Genomic DNA, 19,278 nt, shown 5'->3' with positions numbered 1-19,278 from the left:
TATTTTATTTTCAAAAAGTTTAAATTCAAAATAAATTTAAAACAAAATATATTTTATTTTAAAAAAAACCTATATTAAAATTATGTTTCTCATTAAATTTATTTAATTTATTAAAAATTACTGATTTTAGAGAAAATCAATAAACGCGTTGCGCGCGTTTGTAGTGTTTCAGTTTATTAATTTGCAATCTATCAAAGATGACCTACTTTTCTCTTACCTATAAGTAAATTTAATTGTTTTAGACTATTTGATCAATATTGTATCTCATCGCGAACTCTCCAACTTAATATCCAATATGATCGAAATATTACACGATTTGTCGATCCCCAGCGGGTCTTGAGAAGTTGCGCTTCTCCGAAATGCCCTTTTCGAGGCAACATGCTGAGGAACAATAGCGAATTGCAGTCGCGCTTTGGCGAAAGCAATCGCCATTGTAACTACGAATCAAATGCAAAGACACTTTACGTCCCTTGTTCCGAGTAACGACGATTCAAGAAGCCCGCCGGGTTTGACGATAGAAAATAGAACCTTCTTTGAGTTCCCTTTCCTGACTCTTCAACTTTCTAGGTACTTCAAAGAATCGGTCGTCATGGAAGTTAAAGATGATAAGTATATATTTTTAGAACTCAATGGTAAAGTTTACTTTAAAAGCATGACATTTATTATGTAAACTATGAACGAGATATATAAGTCTAAAGGCTAAGCATATAATCTTTATAATACCTAAATTATTTATATTGTATAATAATTTATTTTATTTTAAAATAATATTATTATTTATAAAATAACAAATTATTTATGTGCATGACATTTTTTATTTATTAACTAATAAAATAAAATAAAATAAATTTGATTCTATAGAATGTGTATACATTTTGAGTTACCAAAAATAAAATAAAAATAGAATCATATTAAAAACTGTTTTACTGATTTAATAAAAAAGTAGTTATATAAAAAAAACACTATTTTTATTCTTAATAGTCATATATAAAATCGATATAAGTTTAAAGTTCCCTATATTTAAATTATTTGAATTCTAAACAAATTCATCAAGAATCATATTTCTTGACGCTAAATGTATCGGAAAAGTTAAATTATTTTGAAAATAAGATAGATATTCTATATGAGTTGATAGTTATTTCAAGTTGTTTTATATTTAAAAAAACAAGATAATTTATCGTCCTTTTTTGCATACTCGAAATCCTATATAAATGTCAATATTTAACCGACAAATAATAGCCGAATAGTGGATTCCATCGTTTAAACGTGATTGTGGTTTTCTCACTCCACAAATATGTATGTACATAAATAGTCGTATTTATGTAACAATCATTATCCATTTACTTACCATAATATTTAAGTGTCGGACATTTTCAAAATATGTTTTTTTAACCGTAATATTGCATCCGTAGAAATCTCAGAAATAGATTGAACTTTTATATTGATTGTCGTTCCATTAAAAAATACATTTTGCACAATAACAGAATTAAATTAAACTGAACATTAAATACAAATGTAGGTATAAAAATCGTAATACCAAAAATATTAAAAACTTTAACTTTATATTGTAACTATACAATTTTAATTTTATATACGCGCGTGTCACGATATATATACTTTTGAATATCTATATCAACGGTTTTTAAACTAAACGATATTGTCCCCTGCGGGTAGATGGGATAACTTTCTGAAAAAGGAAAAAAGAAAAAAGGAGGATAGAGAATCAAGAGGATGACAGAAAATCGCTAGTATCATTGGGGAAAATTCTTCAATCTCGTTAGGCAGATTAAAGTTTAATTTTCTAATACATTTTACATTATAGTACAATTTGTTGAAAGTTCAGACAAAGTTTAAACTAGAAAAATTTTTATTATAATTTATATAATATTTTAATATTTTATTAATTTTTTTTAAATTTATAATTTTTTATTTATACTTAATTTTATCTCTAGAGAAATGCTTCTTAATAAATTATGCAAATTGCTACTTTAAATAATTTTTTCAATCTGCGCTTATCAATTATGAATTCTTATTTATTATGAATTGAGTATTTTTATAGAATAGAAAGGGAAAAACCAAAAAGATATAATTCAAGAAAGCTTTAAGCTCGCTAACATTTTTAAAAAGAGCAACGATTTACATCATTAAATATTTCTTAAATTTTTTCTTGATTTTTCCGTTAAATGCGCTTACAATGTGTGTTTACATAAATGCGCTTAGAGCTTACTCTTAATGATATTGCACGTATACAACACATAAACGTATACAACATGCGTGTTTACCCAGCTACTCCACATTTTCCATTAATGAATCTCCTCACGTGTTCCGTACAACTTAAAATGTTATGACTTCATAGCGAGGACTATTTCGCTAAAATGTATGCACCATTTTAAACGTGCAGCTTTAGAAGACTATGTGCCGGGAATATTTTTCCTTTAATGTCGAATGTACTATAAAATTCGCTTGAAAAGATATAATTACATTCAAACAAGCTTATTGTATGATATTATCAATATTTTGCCGTACAATATCATTCTTATAAAATTAAAAAATAAATTTCTAAAGATTTCATTATAAGAAAAATTGTGATAATACTTTAGAGTTTATAGTTAAATAATATAAATCTTGATTTACTTAACAATTGTTTAACTACTATGTAACTAGTATTGGACATATTTAGATAAAAGTATCCAGATAGTTGTACCTAGATGCATTATCTAAATCCTTATAGATAGAGATACTTGAATTTTTGTACCCGGGTACTCTTTTGTATCTTTTAAGTTTAGGTATGTAAATATAAGGTATTTATTTATGTCATTATATTAGAAATTAATTTTTAATTATTATATATTATCGTTTTTCTCTAATTCTCAACTTTGCACAAGTGCTTTTATTTGTATCACCGCCTAGGTAATTTTAGGTTCTTATTATTTAATGAATGGCAACTAAAGAACCTCACAGAAAAAAGCAAACTAATCAAGTGACGCGGTTTCCTCTGATTGGATCCCAAGCACCAAAGCTCTATACAGTCTATTACGGATGCAGGAAAAGTCACAATTTGTTACATTAATAAGTTAGTATTGTTTTGTAGTCTCTACATTTTTAGCATTACAAGTTGGAAAAATTAAGTTGAAACAAAGTTTTTTTAGTCTCTTCATTTTTATCATTATAAGTTGGAAATTAAACTGAAACTAAGTTTTTGTTACTTTTTTTATACCTTTATTAAAAAACTTTTAAATTTTCACTTCGAATAAAGGTCAAGCAAACAGTTTTAAAGATTCAAATAAAAACCAAAAATAAATTATATTATAAAATACACGATAGTCCATCGTCTGGCACATGTACAATTATAATTTTCATTATCTAAACTTTCATTTTCTAAACTTTTTGTATGTATTACAGAAGTAAAAGTTTCATACAAAATAAACTTGTTTACACAGCTTGTTGTTTTTCTTTTTTCGTTTTATCTTTTTTTGTTGTTAAAAATATCTAAAAAGTATTTAAACTTTTCAGAACTTTTATGCTGTACTTGTATCTATACCCTATATTAAGTAATTATTAAAAATATATCAATATTTATATATACATAAATAAATACTTTTCCCACAAAATATGTTATATCTAAATACCTTTCAAACCGTATCTTGCAATACTATATATAATTATATTTTAACTATATAAAATAGTAAATGTTTAATATGTAAAAATTCTATTATTTCAGTTTAAATTAAAAATTTCAATGTATTACTTGAAATTCCTTAAAAAACTTTAATTTATTATTTCTTAACGTAAGGATTTCTTTGTGTAATTTTTTTTCCGTGATTAGATGGCAATTGTCATAAAAAATTTAATATCTACTGAAAGTAACGATTAATTAATATTTTAAGTGTTAAAAAATTAAATATAACAATGCTTTTAATATTTTGAATATTTGTTATATTTAGTGCTTTTAATACTCAAAATAAATAACTTTCAATTCAACTAGTAAATTGGATTTCGATAAGGGTATTAAAATAAAAAAGCACGATATATTAAACAACATTCTATGTCTATTGTTATACAATGGAGAAATGTAAAGCAGTTAGCTTTGTTTCCAAGCAACGATATCAACGATAGTGTTTCTGTCCATCTAACTATAGCACTACATGCCGAATCGCAATCCGATACTCTGAAAGCGAGTAATGCCCTTTCGTTACCACAATACTCTTTAATGCTATCGACGATTTCTTCGACAAATATATAGACTTGTAATCAGCCTTTTCAAAAGACGAATAAATTACTTGAACTTTTTTATTCGTACGGAAGTATAAATAATCTATATCCATTATATATTATAAAATCCATTTGATTATAAAATAATTTTATTTAAATATGTAATCTCTATCCTTATTTTCTCTCTTTTTGTGTGTCTTATTTATTCTATTTCATTAAGTATTTATGTTATTTCATTAAGAATTCAAAATTATTATTATTAATGTTAGATACATTAACGTTAGATTGAAGTATGATTTCTCACGGGCATCACAATGTTGATCTGTAAATCTTTGGATCTCTATCTGCTTAACAGTACAATTATCGTATTTGAATGCACAGTGCATTGTATGGATTTTGCGTGCGTACGTGTGTGGGTGGCTTTAATCGACCGATTTCGCGAATACAGGCAGCGTCGGTCAAAGTTAGAAGCCGGTTAACCCACCTGACCGGGGGGCATTACTGTTGCACTAGTGTGGTTGGTGTCTTTGACTCGCCCCCGAAACCGTAACCCGTCGGCGCAATCCCTAACCGTGCATGCAAACACCATCCCCTTCCGTTAAGATTAGCGGTCGTAGGAGTGAATGCATGCGCTTTCTCTCTTTCTCCCTCCCCCCACCCTCTCTCTCTCTCTCTCGCTCTCTCTCTCTCTCTCGCTCTCGCTCTCTCTCTCTCTCTCGCTCTCGCTCTCTCTCTCTCTCTCGCTCTCGCTCTCTCTCTCTCTCTCCCCCTCTCTCTCCCCTTCTCTTTCTCTCTCTCTCTCCCTCCCCCTCCCTCTCTCTCTCTTTCTGACTCACTTATCGCGTGTGTCTCGAGCAGAACAGAGCGTGTCGGTGTACACACACGAATATGAACGCGAGAGGACAGAAGCACGCGCTCGAAGCAACAACCTGTGTGCGGCGTGAATATTAGATTTCACACTTCGTGAAGATGTCGCGCTATAATAGCACGTAATAGCGCGTGCACGAAGAGGAGATAAAGCCTCACGGAAATGGTTCGCCAATCTTCACTGCATTGCTTCGAGATACAACACATACTTGATCGAAATATGTAATTGCGATAGAAGAACTTTGTAAACAAGATAGCGTGTAGCTATTGGATGTAGCTATTTTAAACAATTTGGAAATAAATCTCCAATCTATACTATTATATAAATATATTTGTTTAAGAAAGACATACTGTTTAAAAAAAAAAAGAACCTATTCTAGATGAAATCTTTAGAATTGATATTGACTATTTTAAATGGATCACATAACTGTTCAACAGACAAATTCTCTTCAAAGTACATTTTCTAAAGATTTTTTTCACGTTCTCCTTAGTAAAATTGACGTAGCACATCAGAATTTTAAGTAAATTTAGGTGAAAGGATTAAAAAATAGCGTTTTTGATCTTTTTAATGTTTTTTTACAACAGAAAGTTTGTTTTTAATTAAAGTCTGCAATATCTCCAAATATCACTTCAGAGCTTTCAAATAAATTTTGGTTTATGACTGTACAATTTGTTTTTATCAAGTAATGACTGTTTGAATATTAGATTTATTTCTATACTGTATATAATTATACAGTTCAATAAAAATTACTTTTTTCTCTTTAAAATAGCCTAATACATATCCTGGACATTTGTTTGTGTTAAACAGAATGTTGTCGTCAAAATTTGTGCAGGATTTTTAGTAAATCGGGGATGAAATAGACTAAAATCACCTCAATTTATTAAAAATCCTGACATGCTAATCAAATTCTGACGACATCGTGTTCAGCGCGAAAAAAATCTTTGAAAAATGTACTATCGCATTTCGGAGAAAAACAAGTACTCTTTTGTAGTGTGATCAATTCAGAAATTATAACTTGACATCAGATTCAGAATGCTTGATAAAAGACTTACTAGACTTTCTTTATCAATACGTAATTCCTATAGATTAATGTAGTTAAGCTTAAAGTAGTTCAACGGATTATTTTCTCAACAGATTAGTTTTTAATCGCTATTTTCAAGGAATATCAGAGATTCACTTTAATATGTATTACTAGGTTGCAGATTTTATAGATAGGCGCGGTTAAGTCAAGTTTTTCGAGTGAGCTGAAATCCTATTATCCTCGCGCTCGACGATCAACATGAGGCGCTGCTGGAATAAGGCGCGGTATCGAAGATACGCGAAGTTCAGCTAATTTTAGTTTAAAGCTACCATAAGCTCGACGACTGCACGTAGAGCCCTATGTAATCTCGCTGTTAATCGGTTGCGTGTATTAAATCCAAACGCCGACTGGATTAAAGTTCTAACACGTACGAAGGACTGCCATGACTTGGTGCAATTCACCGACAAAATAATGTCCAGCAAGTACGAAATAACAAAAGCCGAAGAGTGGCACGTCAATCTTAAAAGAGCGTAACACATTGACTTGTATAAATATAAAATATGCTCATTTTTTTAATAGATGCAAAAAGAGAAAAGTAAAAGAAATAAATGTCATAATTAAAAATAATAATTCTACTTAAATAATTAAATATCTCTAAATCAATACAAATTATTTAGACAAGAAATAAATTAAATAATATATTTTCTACAAAAAACATTCTATCCTTCATTGCAGTATGGATTCGAAATCTTCGTAATATACACAATTATAAACATAAAGATCTAATAAACACTCTCGTCTCTTATATTCATTGAAGATGATACAAATTTAAATTAAATGGAAATCTTTTGTTTAAATTTGCAGATATTTTAGATATGCTTTTATCTTTTCAATTTTTATTTTAGATTACTCCACTAAATTTTGTTTGTGGCGTTATCTTTCGAATAACGTAAATAGTAAATTCTAAAATCAATATACAAACACTGCCGGCATCTCCTTTTCGCTGAGAATCCGAGGAGAATTGTATATTGACTGTCGATACTATTACTGTCTGTTGATATATCTTGGAATCATAATTTAAATATATAATATAAATAAAATTATAAATATATAATACAATCACGATACATAATACTACCTAATCTCAATTTCAATTTAGTTATAAATTAACGTTTAAAATAGCATTTTCATCTTTACCGACAAATGTTATGTTCGCAAAACATGAACTTTATGATTAATTTCCATAAAATATTGTATTGACTTTCTACATCGTTTTACTAATGTTTTACTAAGTTTGATGCGGATTTTAGTTATCTTTTTTATTTATTATAATAAATTTAATTGTAGACTCAGGAAGATTATATAAATTAAATCGAAACGTTCCATATTATATATCGTCGAAAAACTAATTACTATTCATCATGAGACTCTGAATTTATAATAAACTAATTTTAATTTGAGATCCATTTATTTGCTCTTAATTAATTTTATTTTTATTTGATTTTTGCTTAGCACAAATTAGAACTAGAGAATAGAGATTCCATATAATAACAGAAGGATAATAGAATAAGTTATTTGTTGACATAATCAATATTTGATTTGTTCCTTATTGTATATCCGATTGTAAAGTAATTTACCGTGTTTCATTATCGTAATATTCTAAAGATAATTATATTATTATATTTGCGCCAACATTAAAGTATATTGTAAAATCTGTTTTACAAATTGACAATATTGCTATCAACAAAATAATACAGAGCATAAATGATGCAAAAATAAATTATAATTATATTGTCAAAGAAATTTATTTTTTAATTTCTCGTGCCAAATTATACTAAACATTTTTCTGTCTAAAGAATTATTATATGCAAGTGCATAATAATAATTCTGAGAAATAATAATAATAAAAGAGGAGACAAAAGGAAAGAGAAAAATAAATTGCACATTTACTTCTGCGGTTTTATCCGCGAATTGTTTTATCACTTTTATAAATACATTGTTACGACATAGTAAGAATTATTTACTTTATAGTATAAATACGTGATATAATAATTTATTGTGATAATTATGAATGTAGGTACATCTTCGACGAAGCAGTGTAGGTATAACACGAAGTGTTATTTCAACAAAATTGTTGTAAATTATTTACCCATTTATTAATAAATCTTCTAAAATGATTGATTATCCTATTAATTTCAGTAGGATGCTAAAAATCATACGAGCAGTAGAATGTATTAAATCTTCATTTTGATAATTTTGTATTCTCTTAGAATATTTAAAATTCTCTTCATTATTAATGTAATGCATACGCACAATGATATAATAATCGTTATGAAATCATAACGTAGTTACCAGGTATCGGATAAATATCTTACCTTCTTTTTTCAATAAAATATTTTCAATATTGATAATGTGCTTTACACTTTTTTAATCCCATTTAATAAAAAAATTCATGAAATTTATATGTAATATTAATGGCGATGATATTCGAATATATTTTTAATATTATCGCGAATAAAGTATTACATCTTAGATCCCGATTTTCATCTTTTTATTTGACATCAAGCACTTGCGATAATCTCTTCAGGATGATATCAGGGATTCGCTTTTCTGTCAGGTTTACCGTCCCGGGAAGTCGTTGATGTACTTGAGCTTTCTCCGCTAGATTATTCCTCTCTGTGGCTGGCAGATTATTCGGCTCTGTGGCGAATAAGTGAGATATTGGAAGTGCCTTTTCGTTTAGATTCTCGGTACCGGGAAGTTGTCCGTAGATCACTTCCGCATTATTGTCCAGATGAGGATCGTGACTCACGTGGGGCGCATGAGGAGCCGCCAGTGCCCCGCAAACACCAAGGAAAAGTACCAGAAACTGCATCAAAAGCATTTGAATGCAACGCAGTTGCATTGGTGCATGTATGTTATGCGAGATTTTCATAGCGTAGAAAACAATTATGTAAATAAGCATAAGCTTTCTGTTATTAATTAAAATAAATAAATATCCTAAAAGAATCACTCTTAACAACAACTATAAAAACTACCCCTAAATTTTAAAGTGTCATTTGAAGTACATACATAAAGCAATTATAAGTGAACCTTCACTTTATGAGTTGATAGAGAAAGGTTCCAAATTTTTTAACCTACAATTTACGACTTTGTATAATATCCTACAAATTGTACAACCGTCAAAAATTTTTGCTTCAAGTCCAAATAACCTATTCCTATAGTTGAGGATTAATTTTAATTGCAAGCATATTAAGAATTTTAAGCACGACCGTGAATACATTATATGTGAATACATCAAATACGATAAAGAGCGCCAAGACTGGTCAAATTTGTCATCAAATGTTACAAATATAGTACCTTATACAATATATTCTTTTATTAAATTAATTTATTTCAGATATAATTGCGATCTGGTGTCTCAGACTCCAGATGATCTTACTTTCTTTCTTTCTAATTTAATTTAGGGGGGATTAGCGTTTCAGAATGATTGTGTTGAAATTGAATGTTAACGGCTCGCAATTATATATGAAATAAATTGATTTAATAAAAGAATATATAAGGTATTATTTGTAACATCCAAAAAATTTGACCAGTCTTGGCGTTCTTTATCGTATTTGATTGCAAGTTTGTTGAACACAGAAATCCCAATTCTTTATATAAATTTTAAAATTCCAATATTTTTTAAATTGCAATTGATAAAAAATAAAACGCTTTTGGCAATTTTATCGTCTATAATGGAATTAAGTAACAAAATTATATTGTTCATTTAAACTAACATAAATTTAAGTTTAAAAAATCTTATTTTATAATAAGATATTAAATAAACGCAAAATATCTAGATTTCAAAATTGTTTATACTGCCCTCGCTCAGTTAATGGTGCGCGAAAAAAAGCAGGAAGTTCTACCGCAAAAAAATTACACATGCAAAATTTATTTTTTTAACGTAGCATATACACGGGATTTACGTAAAATTAATTCAAAAGTCACCGGGGGATCTACGCGGAGATAAATGTCTCGCTTGGCGACGTAACTGCTAATTTATTACTTTTTATTGCGTCGCGGAAATACATAAAACTGCGCGATTTCACCAACAGTGCGGTGGAAATCACTTGGAGAGTGAATTCGTCAGGGAATCTTCCATGAAAATTTAAAGCGAACGACGATTTGACGCGACACTTGCAGGTAGATAGATAGAAATACGTATGAGATCTCCCACACCCTTGCATATAGACGCGATCTCGGGCTCCACTTCACTTGACCCAAATCGCGACCAGGTTAAAGGATAACCTACTTTCTCGCGATTGACTATAGAAATTCTTCGAATAAGACAAAGTTATTTTTGTATTGGATGAAAAAGATTTTCCCTAATTGCGAGAACAGATTGTTGAAAAAGGTGCTCAAATCTTGGTAAAATCAATTGCTAATTTTAATGTCCAAGAATGGACATTTAATGTCCATTTCACACATACAATTTTTTCACTGTCTACAATTTATATTATATCTACAATTTAATACGTTTCTTTAATCTTTATAAAAATATTAATACAATTTTATTTGCATTTTTATATATTCATTTAACATAATAAGTTGTAAATAACATTCAGCTTATTTTGTTTTTAAGTTAAACTCTCTAAAATGAAAATTAAAATAACATTTGAAAGAATTCAATTTTTTTTATTTTTAATTTATATTTTCAATTTATATATCGTAAATATTTTGTCGATAAGATCATTTGCAATAAAACAACCAAATTCTCCGAAATGAATATTTTAATAATATTTTACAAATAATTTTATCTAAATTTTTCTTAATTAATCATCAATTTCTTCAAGCATCTTTATCGTAATACAATCTTTTTTAAAAATATTAAAAATATTTTTCAACATTATTAATTATTAATGATCTAATCGTACATTGTCAATTATCTTTATGATTAACTTCTCCTTTGCCTTCAGCGACAGATTTATAATTAAATTTCAATAGTTAAAATTAGGCAAACGGAAAACCTTCGCCTACACAATCACGTTAACCATTCACGTAATTTTAATCATGAAAAATCCAATTACAAATCTTGTTACTAATAGTGAAGCAAAAATAACTAATTAAAAACTAAAGGCCAGGATTGCTAAACGTTCTCTTCTCGAGAATATTTCTTAAAAAAAAAAGTTTAACAATAATTTAAATAAAGTAAATGTACAAATTGTTATAAAGGTATGCGTCTATATCCACATTCAGACTCTGGTTAAATTTTGACTTTTTATGATTTAATATAAAAGAAGAGCCCTTTATACTTTCTTAAAATTTCATTAAGAGAAAGAGAGTAAATAATATCCCTACATAAAAACTTAATAATAACTTCGAAATGAAGTAACGGATCATTATGATATAATCAGTTACGTCATCACGACAAAGGTCAAAAGTAATTTAATGCTAAAGCATTTAGTCAAGCATTCTAGCATTTTAATCAAATCAATTATCAAGATGAACACACAACACTTTTTATATCATAAATCTTGCATAACTACCATGAATAACCCGTTGATTTCGTCAAATCTCACATTCGATCCGAGAAAAATTAAGACAATGAGAATTTTGACGAAGAAATTTTCACTTTTCTCGAGAAGAATGAGGCGATTAACCAGCTGATATATGAATTATCACGCGTCACTATCACGGAAAACACGTTACGCGTTTTTTTTTTAATTTCTTGTCACAGCATTTCTGATTTCCTCTTACCTCGATCATGTTCGCTCGATGCGCAGCGCCCAACTATCCGCGAGGCTGCCACGATGACACTTTTATATGAGTATATGTGTATGTTACATGCGTGTGGGCACCGGTCTTACCGCAATGAATCGACGTTTTATTTTCGTGAGTCAAACGATGGCGATCCCCCGGAGGCAAAATTTCTTTTTGAATTATTTTTTCTTTTCTTTCTATTAAAATTATTACTCTCAACCTCCGCTTCTATTTGCAATGGCGTAGATTTCTAGTTCTTTCAGATTTTTTTTTTTACGTAGAAAGATGATTATCTAGTGATACGAGTTTTAATCGTAAAAAATTAAACAAATTTTTTTTCTTTTTATATAACGTTAGATGAAATATATCTAATATTTCTTAATGTAGCATCGGCGCATCTTTTTGCATATATTAATGTTTTGAAAAATCTTTCTTATATTTCTATAGATAGATTAATCATAATCGAATATTTAAAAATTGGTTTCATTGTTATCACGATTAATTGTGATTACTATTATTATTTGCAAAGCTTTAGAATCTTTAGATGATCTTTCACATATGAGTTGTTTGTAAAATCAATCTACCTATGTATATAATTCCATGTTTTCGCGAGAGAGCAAAAATAAGCCAAAGCGGTGCCAACGATATGAAAAGCCTTGAATTTTCGGACAGAAATCAATATTCCTTGAACATTGTTAACGTCCGAGCAATATGCGATATACCCCACCTGTCTTGGAAAATTCGTTGTTCCGACATTGTAATAAACATATGCATGAATTATAAATATAAATCCATAGATTATAACATTATAACACTAGCAACGCGGTAATAATATTCTGAACATACAATATCCAATAATTATTATTTAATTGCAGAACATCCACTGGATTAGCTTTGTTAACATAATTATAATTATTATAGAAGAGTCAGTCTTATTCCCCTTAACTTTTGACAAATTTAGATCAACGCAAACACATGAAAATGATGTGTTCCTTCTCTTTCACAAATTTATTTATTTAGTGGACTAAAATATATAAAATCTAATATCTTCAAATTACTCTCGAAATTTCATTCCCGGAAATTACCTAATAGGAATAATCAAATAACGTTAAATTGATGTATAACGTATCCGCAAATACTGTTCTGTAAAAAAAATATAAAGTTAAGAAAAAAGGAAATATTTATTTTCGTTTTTTAAAAATATTTTTTTTCATGGAGCGAAATAAACAACGTCATTAACGTTTGAAGTTAAAACTCTTACTAATTGCTATCGTTAATAATCACTCTTAAACTTATTAAATCATTGTAATTTTGTAAACCATGATAAAAAAGCAATTTCACAAAATTGTTGAAACGCACTGATTGTTACCAATTGGCGCGCTGACATTTCCGCGTACATAAATATTATCTTCCAAGACAAGAGTGAGTTTTGTAGTAGTCTAAAGCGACATTTATTTATTGAAAATTGTCCAATGAGTTTTATCCAACAGTCAATGTACACACGTCACGATTCGCAAATTACTTGGCTACTCGAAATTACTGCAACGTTTTATTCCTCTACTGTGCTGTTTAAAGATTTTTTTTACAAGATCAGATATTCTAAAAAATGCTCAAGTGAGTGCTGGATATCTTTTTTTTTTTAAATACTTTTGTTACTTTATAAAGTCTATTTTTATAATGACACAATTCATAGCTTCAATCTTCGATTGCATGAACGGAATAATTTATGTCATCCAAGTTTCAACTGTCTACTTTTATGCAAAGATGAATATTGTTCATAAAACTGAGATACAGCTAATCAATGCCTTTATCCTATAGACCAATACCTTTACTCTCTAACGGATATTAATAATTAAAAGAAAACAGAAAGTGTCCCGTCGGAGTATAACGACCGAGCTTATCCGTTTTTTTTAAATAAATACTATATAGTCGAGAAAATTATCTTTACTTCATAAAAGGTGTCAGCTTTCTCTACCTGCTTCATTTCCCTCGATACTTAAAACGGATAAAGCTGCAGCGCAGTGAATGACGCTACGACCGATGTGACGAGGGAATACCCTGTGACATCACTTGCAACCAAGTGAGTTCATCAAAGGTCGTATGACGTCATGAAGCCCTATTCCACTCGATCGACATATTATAGGTCTAGCTGTGTAAGGTCCGTGCGCGAGCATGATGACGTCATTGAATTCTATTCCGTTCCGTCAAGAGAGCACGCTCGATAATGGTTTTTCTGACGTTCTCCAAGCCTACGCGTGCCTGTACAATGCCATATCGTAATAGCAACATAAGAAAATTACGTTATAAAGAAATTGCGACGTAAAAACAGGAATCATGACGCAAATAAAATATATCGGATTCACTCACACATGCGACGTTTGATATAATTACATTAACTATTATAATCATCTTGTATGAGACGATACATTGAAGTTAAGAGATTCCTTCATAAAAAGATTAGTATAATTTCTCCCTTAAAATATTATGTTATTGTATTATGTCATGAGATTATTTATTATATTGTATATAAAATTATTTTAATGGGTATCTATTAAATATTATTAAATAGTAAATAAGTAGTCAAATGTAACAATATGCTGTGTAACTACTATAATTATTATATAAGATTCTTAGAGAGCAAAAATAATTTTTATGTATACTCTTTATATATGTTATTCTAGAAACATTATTTTTATTATTCGTATGTCAAGCAGAAAATAAATAATAGCGTAGATACAAAGGAAGAATGCCGACCTTCGGCAAGAATTTCTGAGAAGGTGTAAATCTATATAAACACAATTCAAATAGTTCTGAAATGTCTTTCGTCGACGTTATACGCTTTTCATAATTCTTGTTGAAATTGACTTAACTTTTCACATAATTATTTGAATAGCATGTATATATAAAATTTTATTTCACTTATACTTAATATTTTAATGGAAAATTGAAATAGTTTAGCTATTTTTTAATTTCCCTAAAAATATTAAGATTAATTAAAATTATATTCTAGACAGTGAAGCAACGGTTTACTATTCAAATAAGTTGTAAGAAAAGAAATCTCAAGAAAATAAATCTCGGAACGAAACAAAAGAAAAATCTTTGTGATTCATGTAAGTTATATTATATGTGATTTTCACTTCTGTTAATATTATAAAAATACAAATTAGTATACAATTTTATTTTAAATTCTCCACCAATAAGATAATAATATATCAAAATTAAGTAATTATAGAAAGAAGCTACAAAATACGTGTTGCTTCTCGATTATATTATAATATAATTATATGATTTTGACGCTTATAATATTTCTTAATAGAATAATATCGCCAAATATGAATCGTGATACGAAAAGTCGTAACAATAAAGATACGCGAAGAAGATCTGCATTGTCATTCATTGGTGGAGATGGTTCGCTTGATATTGACCATGTTTTACAATCCGAACCTTGGAAAAATATTGAAAAATTTAAAAATAGCGAGGCTGGTTGTATTCAGACTATGCTAGATGATTTCGTCGAAACAATTACACAAAAGAACACTATTGAAGCTAAAGAGGGACTCTTAAAGCTTATTAAAGGTAAAAAAATAAGATTTTATTATTATTTTTAAAAATTTGTTCGATTTCTCATTATAAATCATTTTTCAATTTATTTTAAATCAATTTTCTCGTAATCTGATAGTATAATTATAATAGTATAATTATAAGTATTTAGAATGCTTTGTAATATATATATAGAATAAGAATAATTATAAAAATCCATTAGAGATAACACACACACATCTTCCTTTATAATAATATAATCAAAAGATATTAATTTAATTAAAATAAGTAGTTAATAAGATAAAGTTAATAAAATAAATGAATAGGTGATACTCCTGCGAAGAAAACTCCGAGATCTACAAAAGGCTCAAGGAAGTCTCCAATAAAAGACTTGTCAACGGATTTACCTGGGACTTCATCAAGTACTAACAGCAACATCATTGAAACAAATACTACAGTAAATAAGAACAAAACGTTAAAAAGGCAAAGTCGGTGCGACATGGAAATAACTTCGCAAAAACTCTCATCTGATACTGATGATGTAAAAGAAGAAATCCAAAAAATTTCAGAAGCCAACGTCAAGGAAAATGCCGATTCAAATAAAAAAATGACTAAGATAAAGATCTTACAGGACATAACGAATATAACGAATATAACAGAAAAAAATCTACACACAAGTACTCCTAAAAAAGTAAAAAAGACGGTAAAAAAGAAAGAATCAATGGCAGAAAATAAAAAACCAGAAACGAAAAATTCGAAAAATAAATCAGAGAAAAATATTCAGTGCAAAGAGATACAGAAAAAATCGAAGAACACGAAAGAGCAAGCCAAAAGTAAATAAAACATTAATATTTCTCACAATTTTCACATATTTGAATGATTATTTTTGATAACAAAAATACGTTATTTTTCAGATAGCATAAATATTCTTGAAGAAGAGGAAACACCAAATGTAAAGGTGAAAAATAATTTGGGGGAAATAATTCCGCAGGAACTCTCACGTAATACCGATAGTATAAAAAAAGAAACTACAAAATGTTCAAAAACCACCGCCAAGAAGAATGTCAATTCAGATAAAAAAATTAAAAAAGTCGTGCAGGACAAAGCAAATATCACTGAAAAAGATCTGCAAATAAGCACTTCTAAAAAAGAAGCATCTAAAATAAGAAAAAAGAAGGTAATAAAGGAAGAATCAACGACAGAAAATAAAAATTCAAAAACGGGAAATTCAGAAAATAAGTCAGAGAAAAATGTTCAACGCAAAAAAATACAGAAAAAATCGAAAAGCACGAAAGAGCAAGCCAAAAGTATATAATACGTTGATTATGTTTCTCATAACTTTTACATACATCTTGGATAATTATTCTTAATAATAAAAATACAATACATTATTTTCCAGGTAGCGCAAATATGCTTGAAGAAGAAAAAAAGATGAATGTAAATTTAAAAAATAATTTGGAGTGCAGCAAAGTGAATCAAAATTCGTCAAAAAATAAAGTAGAGAATAAAAAAGTGGAATGTAAGCATAAAAAAATGTTTAAAATACATATCTTTTCTTCTTAACTGCTTCAATAATCATTAAATTTTTTTTTAGTTTCTGCGACACTTCTTAGCAAAATGGAGAACAAATGTGAAGTAGCAGAAATCAATAATAATATGGAGAAGGATGCTAAATCTAAAGAATACAGTATGATATTAAAACATAATACAGATTCTTGAACAAGGGAAATCTTGAACTTGCTACTTGTTTTAATAATCAATTGTATATATTTTCCAGATAAAAGCATGTCTAACCAATTGAATGGAAAGAATCTGAAGAAAGAAAATCTAGAGGACAAGCTGCAAGGAAGCGCCCAGTTACATACATCCCTTAAGTTGTCGCAGATAAATAACATGGAAAATATAAAATGTCAATGCAAAAGTAAGAGGAATATCCAAGATATATCTTTATATACACGTATTTACGCACACAGTCTATCGACAAAAGTTATTTTCAATAAATTTATATCAAATAATAATTACTTTCCAGAAAATTCTGCAAAAAAATGTTCTGATAATCAGTGTTTGTTGAAAACAAAAGAAGATTACGAAAAGAAGAAACAACGTAAAAAGAATCTAAAAGCAGCGAAAGCTATCGAAGATCTTAGCCGACGTATAACAGTTGTCAAGAATAAAATGGAATGCATTAAAAACGATTTAGGTAAAATCTGTTGTCAAATGCATGTCATCATTCAAAAAATTCTTTATGTTTTCAAAAAATTCGAATTTTGTCACGACCTTAAATATTATGCGCGCAAGACAATTAATCCTCGTCGTCACACTTAAGACTTTACTAAAAATTCACTTCTCGTGTTGAACAATTTGATAAATTCTACCGAGAATTCGCACACGAATCACGCACTCGTGTCCTAAATACAATATTTCCGGAACTGATCTCTTGTTTTTTTTTCTTTCTTTCAGAAAGCAACGAGTCGTTGAATTCTGATAGTTTTATTAAAGATCCATCATGCTCGTCACTGTCAACGTTTTCATCTTCATCATATTCATCACATTCCTCATCCTGTTCGTGCAGTTCCTGTTTATGCAGTTCCTGTTTATGTAGTTCCTGTTCATGTTACGATACGAGCAAATACTCAAGTGTTTTTTCGAGTTCTAGTGGGAGTAGCGAAAGCAGCAGTGAAACTGAGACTGGAAGTGAAACAGAAGATTAATTATGTATTAAAGCAAATTAGAATGTTATATATGATTTCAATTTTGTGTACATGTTCCTCTAACATTCCATTACAAAGAATATTGAAATTAGAAGAAATTACACAAGTTAAAATCAAAATTCTATTTTAACAAAAGTCAAAGTTCTATTTTTATTATTATTATTATTATTAAGAAATTTATGTTTATTTTTATTTATATATGTATATTTTATTTCTTATTTAAATTAATTTTATTCTTTTGTTATTTATTATGTATTAGCTATTATAATTGTGTACCTTCCTAATGTCATTCGAACTGCTTGAGTTTAGAAAATGTTATTAAAATTATTTTTTACAAAATTTACAATACAATCAAATCGGAAAATAATATTTAAAATAACATTTAGATATTTCGGCGCGATTAATTAAGAGAAATTATATGATGCTTCAAATAAATTATATGTAATGTAACTATTGTAATCGTAAAAGATTTTATAAATTTTATTCAAAGAATTTTATGAATTAATAAAGGAGAAAAAAAGAAATCTTAAAACAATTTATTGGAATATTTGATAATCTCCAACGAATAACACGTACGCGACTATCATGGATATAAATATTTCGTTAATTATTTCACGAAGTCGTTTTGATCACGTCAATCAATCAAATCATATCGTCACCAAATGATGATGGAATGAAATCCCATCCAATATTTTGCGTTTTTTTATTTCATGATACAAGTTATAAATATATTAGTATACTATACAATCTATACAAATTAAATTTCTATTTCTAATATACTTGTCCATTTTAAACATGTGATCTAATATACTGCCAATTCTGTTGAAAGATTTGTGTAATGTATGTTATTGATCCAATATATATTGAATTCTATTAACAACCATCAAATTTCGCTTTTTATTTCTAATTACTCATAACTGGAAAGCTTTTGGTTTTGTCGAAATTTTTGCTTAAGACAAATGCTTCCGAATTTATAACATGCACTATTAGCACATGAAGCATGAACATAAATTTTTTACTCCTATATAAACGGTTCATAAATGACCCTAGAATGGGAGCAACAAACGCATGTATAACGTATTTGATCGATGGATGCATTAAAATAATGCATGCATCGTGATTCTTAAATTAGTCATCGTCGCCCGTGTTGTTACTATTCGTAGCGTTTCGACACCTGCTTCATA

The 19,278-nt window shown here is 28.6% G+C and overlaps 2 protein-coding genes across 2 annotated transcripts in view; one reads left to right on the top strand and one right to left on the bottom strand.

Moving 5' to 3' along the window:
- Positions 1–8,582: 8,582 nt before the first annotated feature.
- Positions 8,583–11,915, bottom strand: LOC108751701. The gene is made up of 2 exons (XM_018492010.1): positions 11,841–11,915; positions 8,583–8,970 (listed from the first exon to the last, which is right to left on the bottom strand). The coding sequence occupies exons 1-2, from the start codon at positions 11,847–11,849 to the stop codon at positions 8,653–8,655; spliced, it is 327 nt and encodes a 108-aa protein (XP_018347512.1). The 5' UTR covers positions 11,850–11,915; the 3' UTR covers positions 8,583–8,652.
- A 3,260-nt stretch (positions 11,916–15,175) lies between these two features.
- LOC108751783 (3-phosphoinositide-dependent protein kinase B) overlaps positions 15,176–19,278 on the top strand; it is a 14,602-nt gene continuing 10,499 nt past the window's right edge. The window contains 5 exon segments of the mRNA XM_018492187.1: positions 15,176–15,419; positions 15,710–16,216; positions 16,298–16,690; positions 16,783–16,902; positions 17,161–17,244. Coding sequence (XP_018347689.1) covers positions 15,176–15,419; positions 15,710–16,216; positions 16,298–16,690; positions 16,783–16,902; positions 17,161–17,244 — 1,348 coding nt within the window.

Source organism: Trachymyrmex septentrionalis, unplaced genomic scaffold (genome assembly GCF_001594115.1).
Source record: "Trachymyrmex septentrionalis isolate Tsep2-gDNA-1 unplaced genomic scaffold, Tsep1.0 scaffold51, whole genome shotgun sequence".
NCBI classification, from domain to species: Eukaryota; Metazoa; Arthropoda; class Insecta; order Hymenoptera; family Formicidae; genus Trachymyrmex; species Trachymyrmex septentrionalis.
This window is presented reverse-complemented; position numbering and strand designations above follow the sequence as displayed.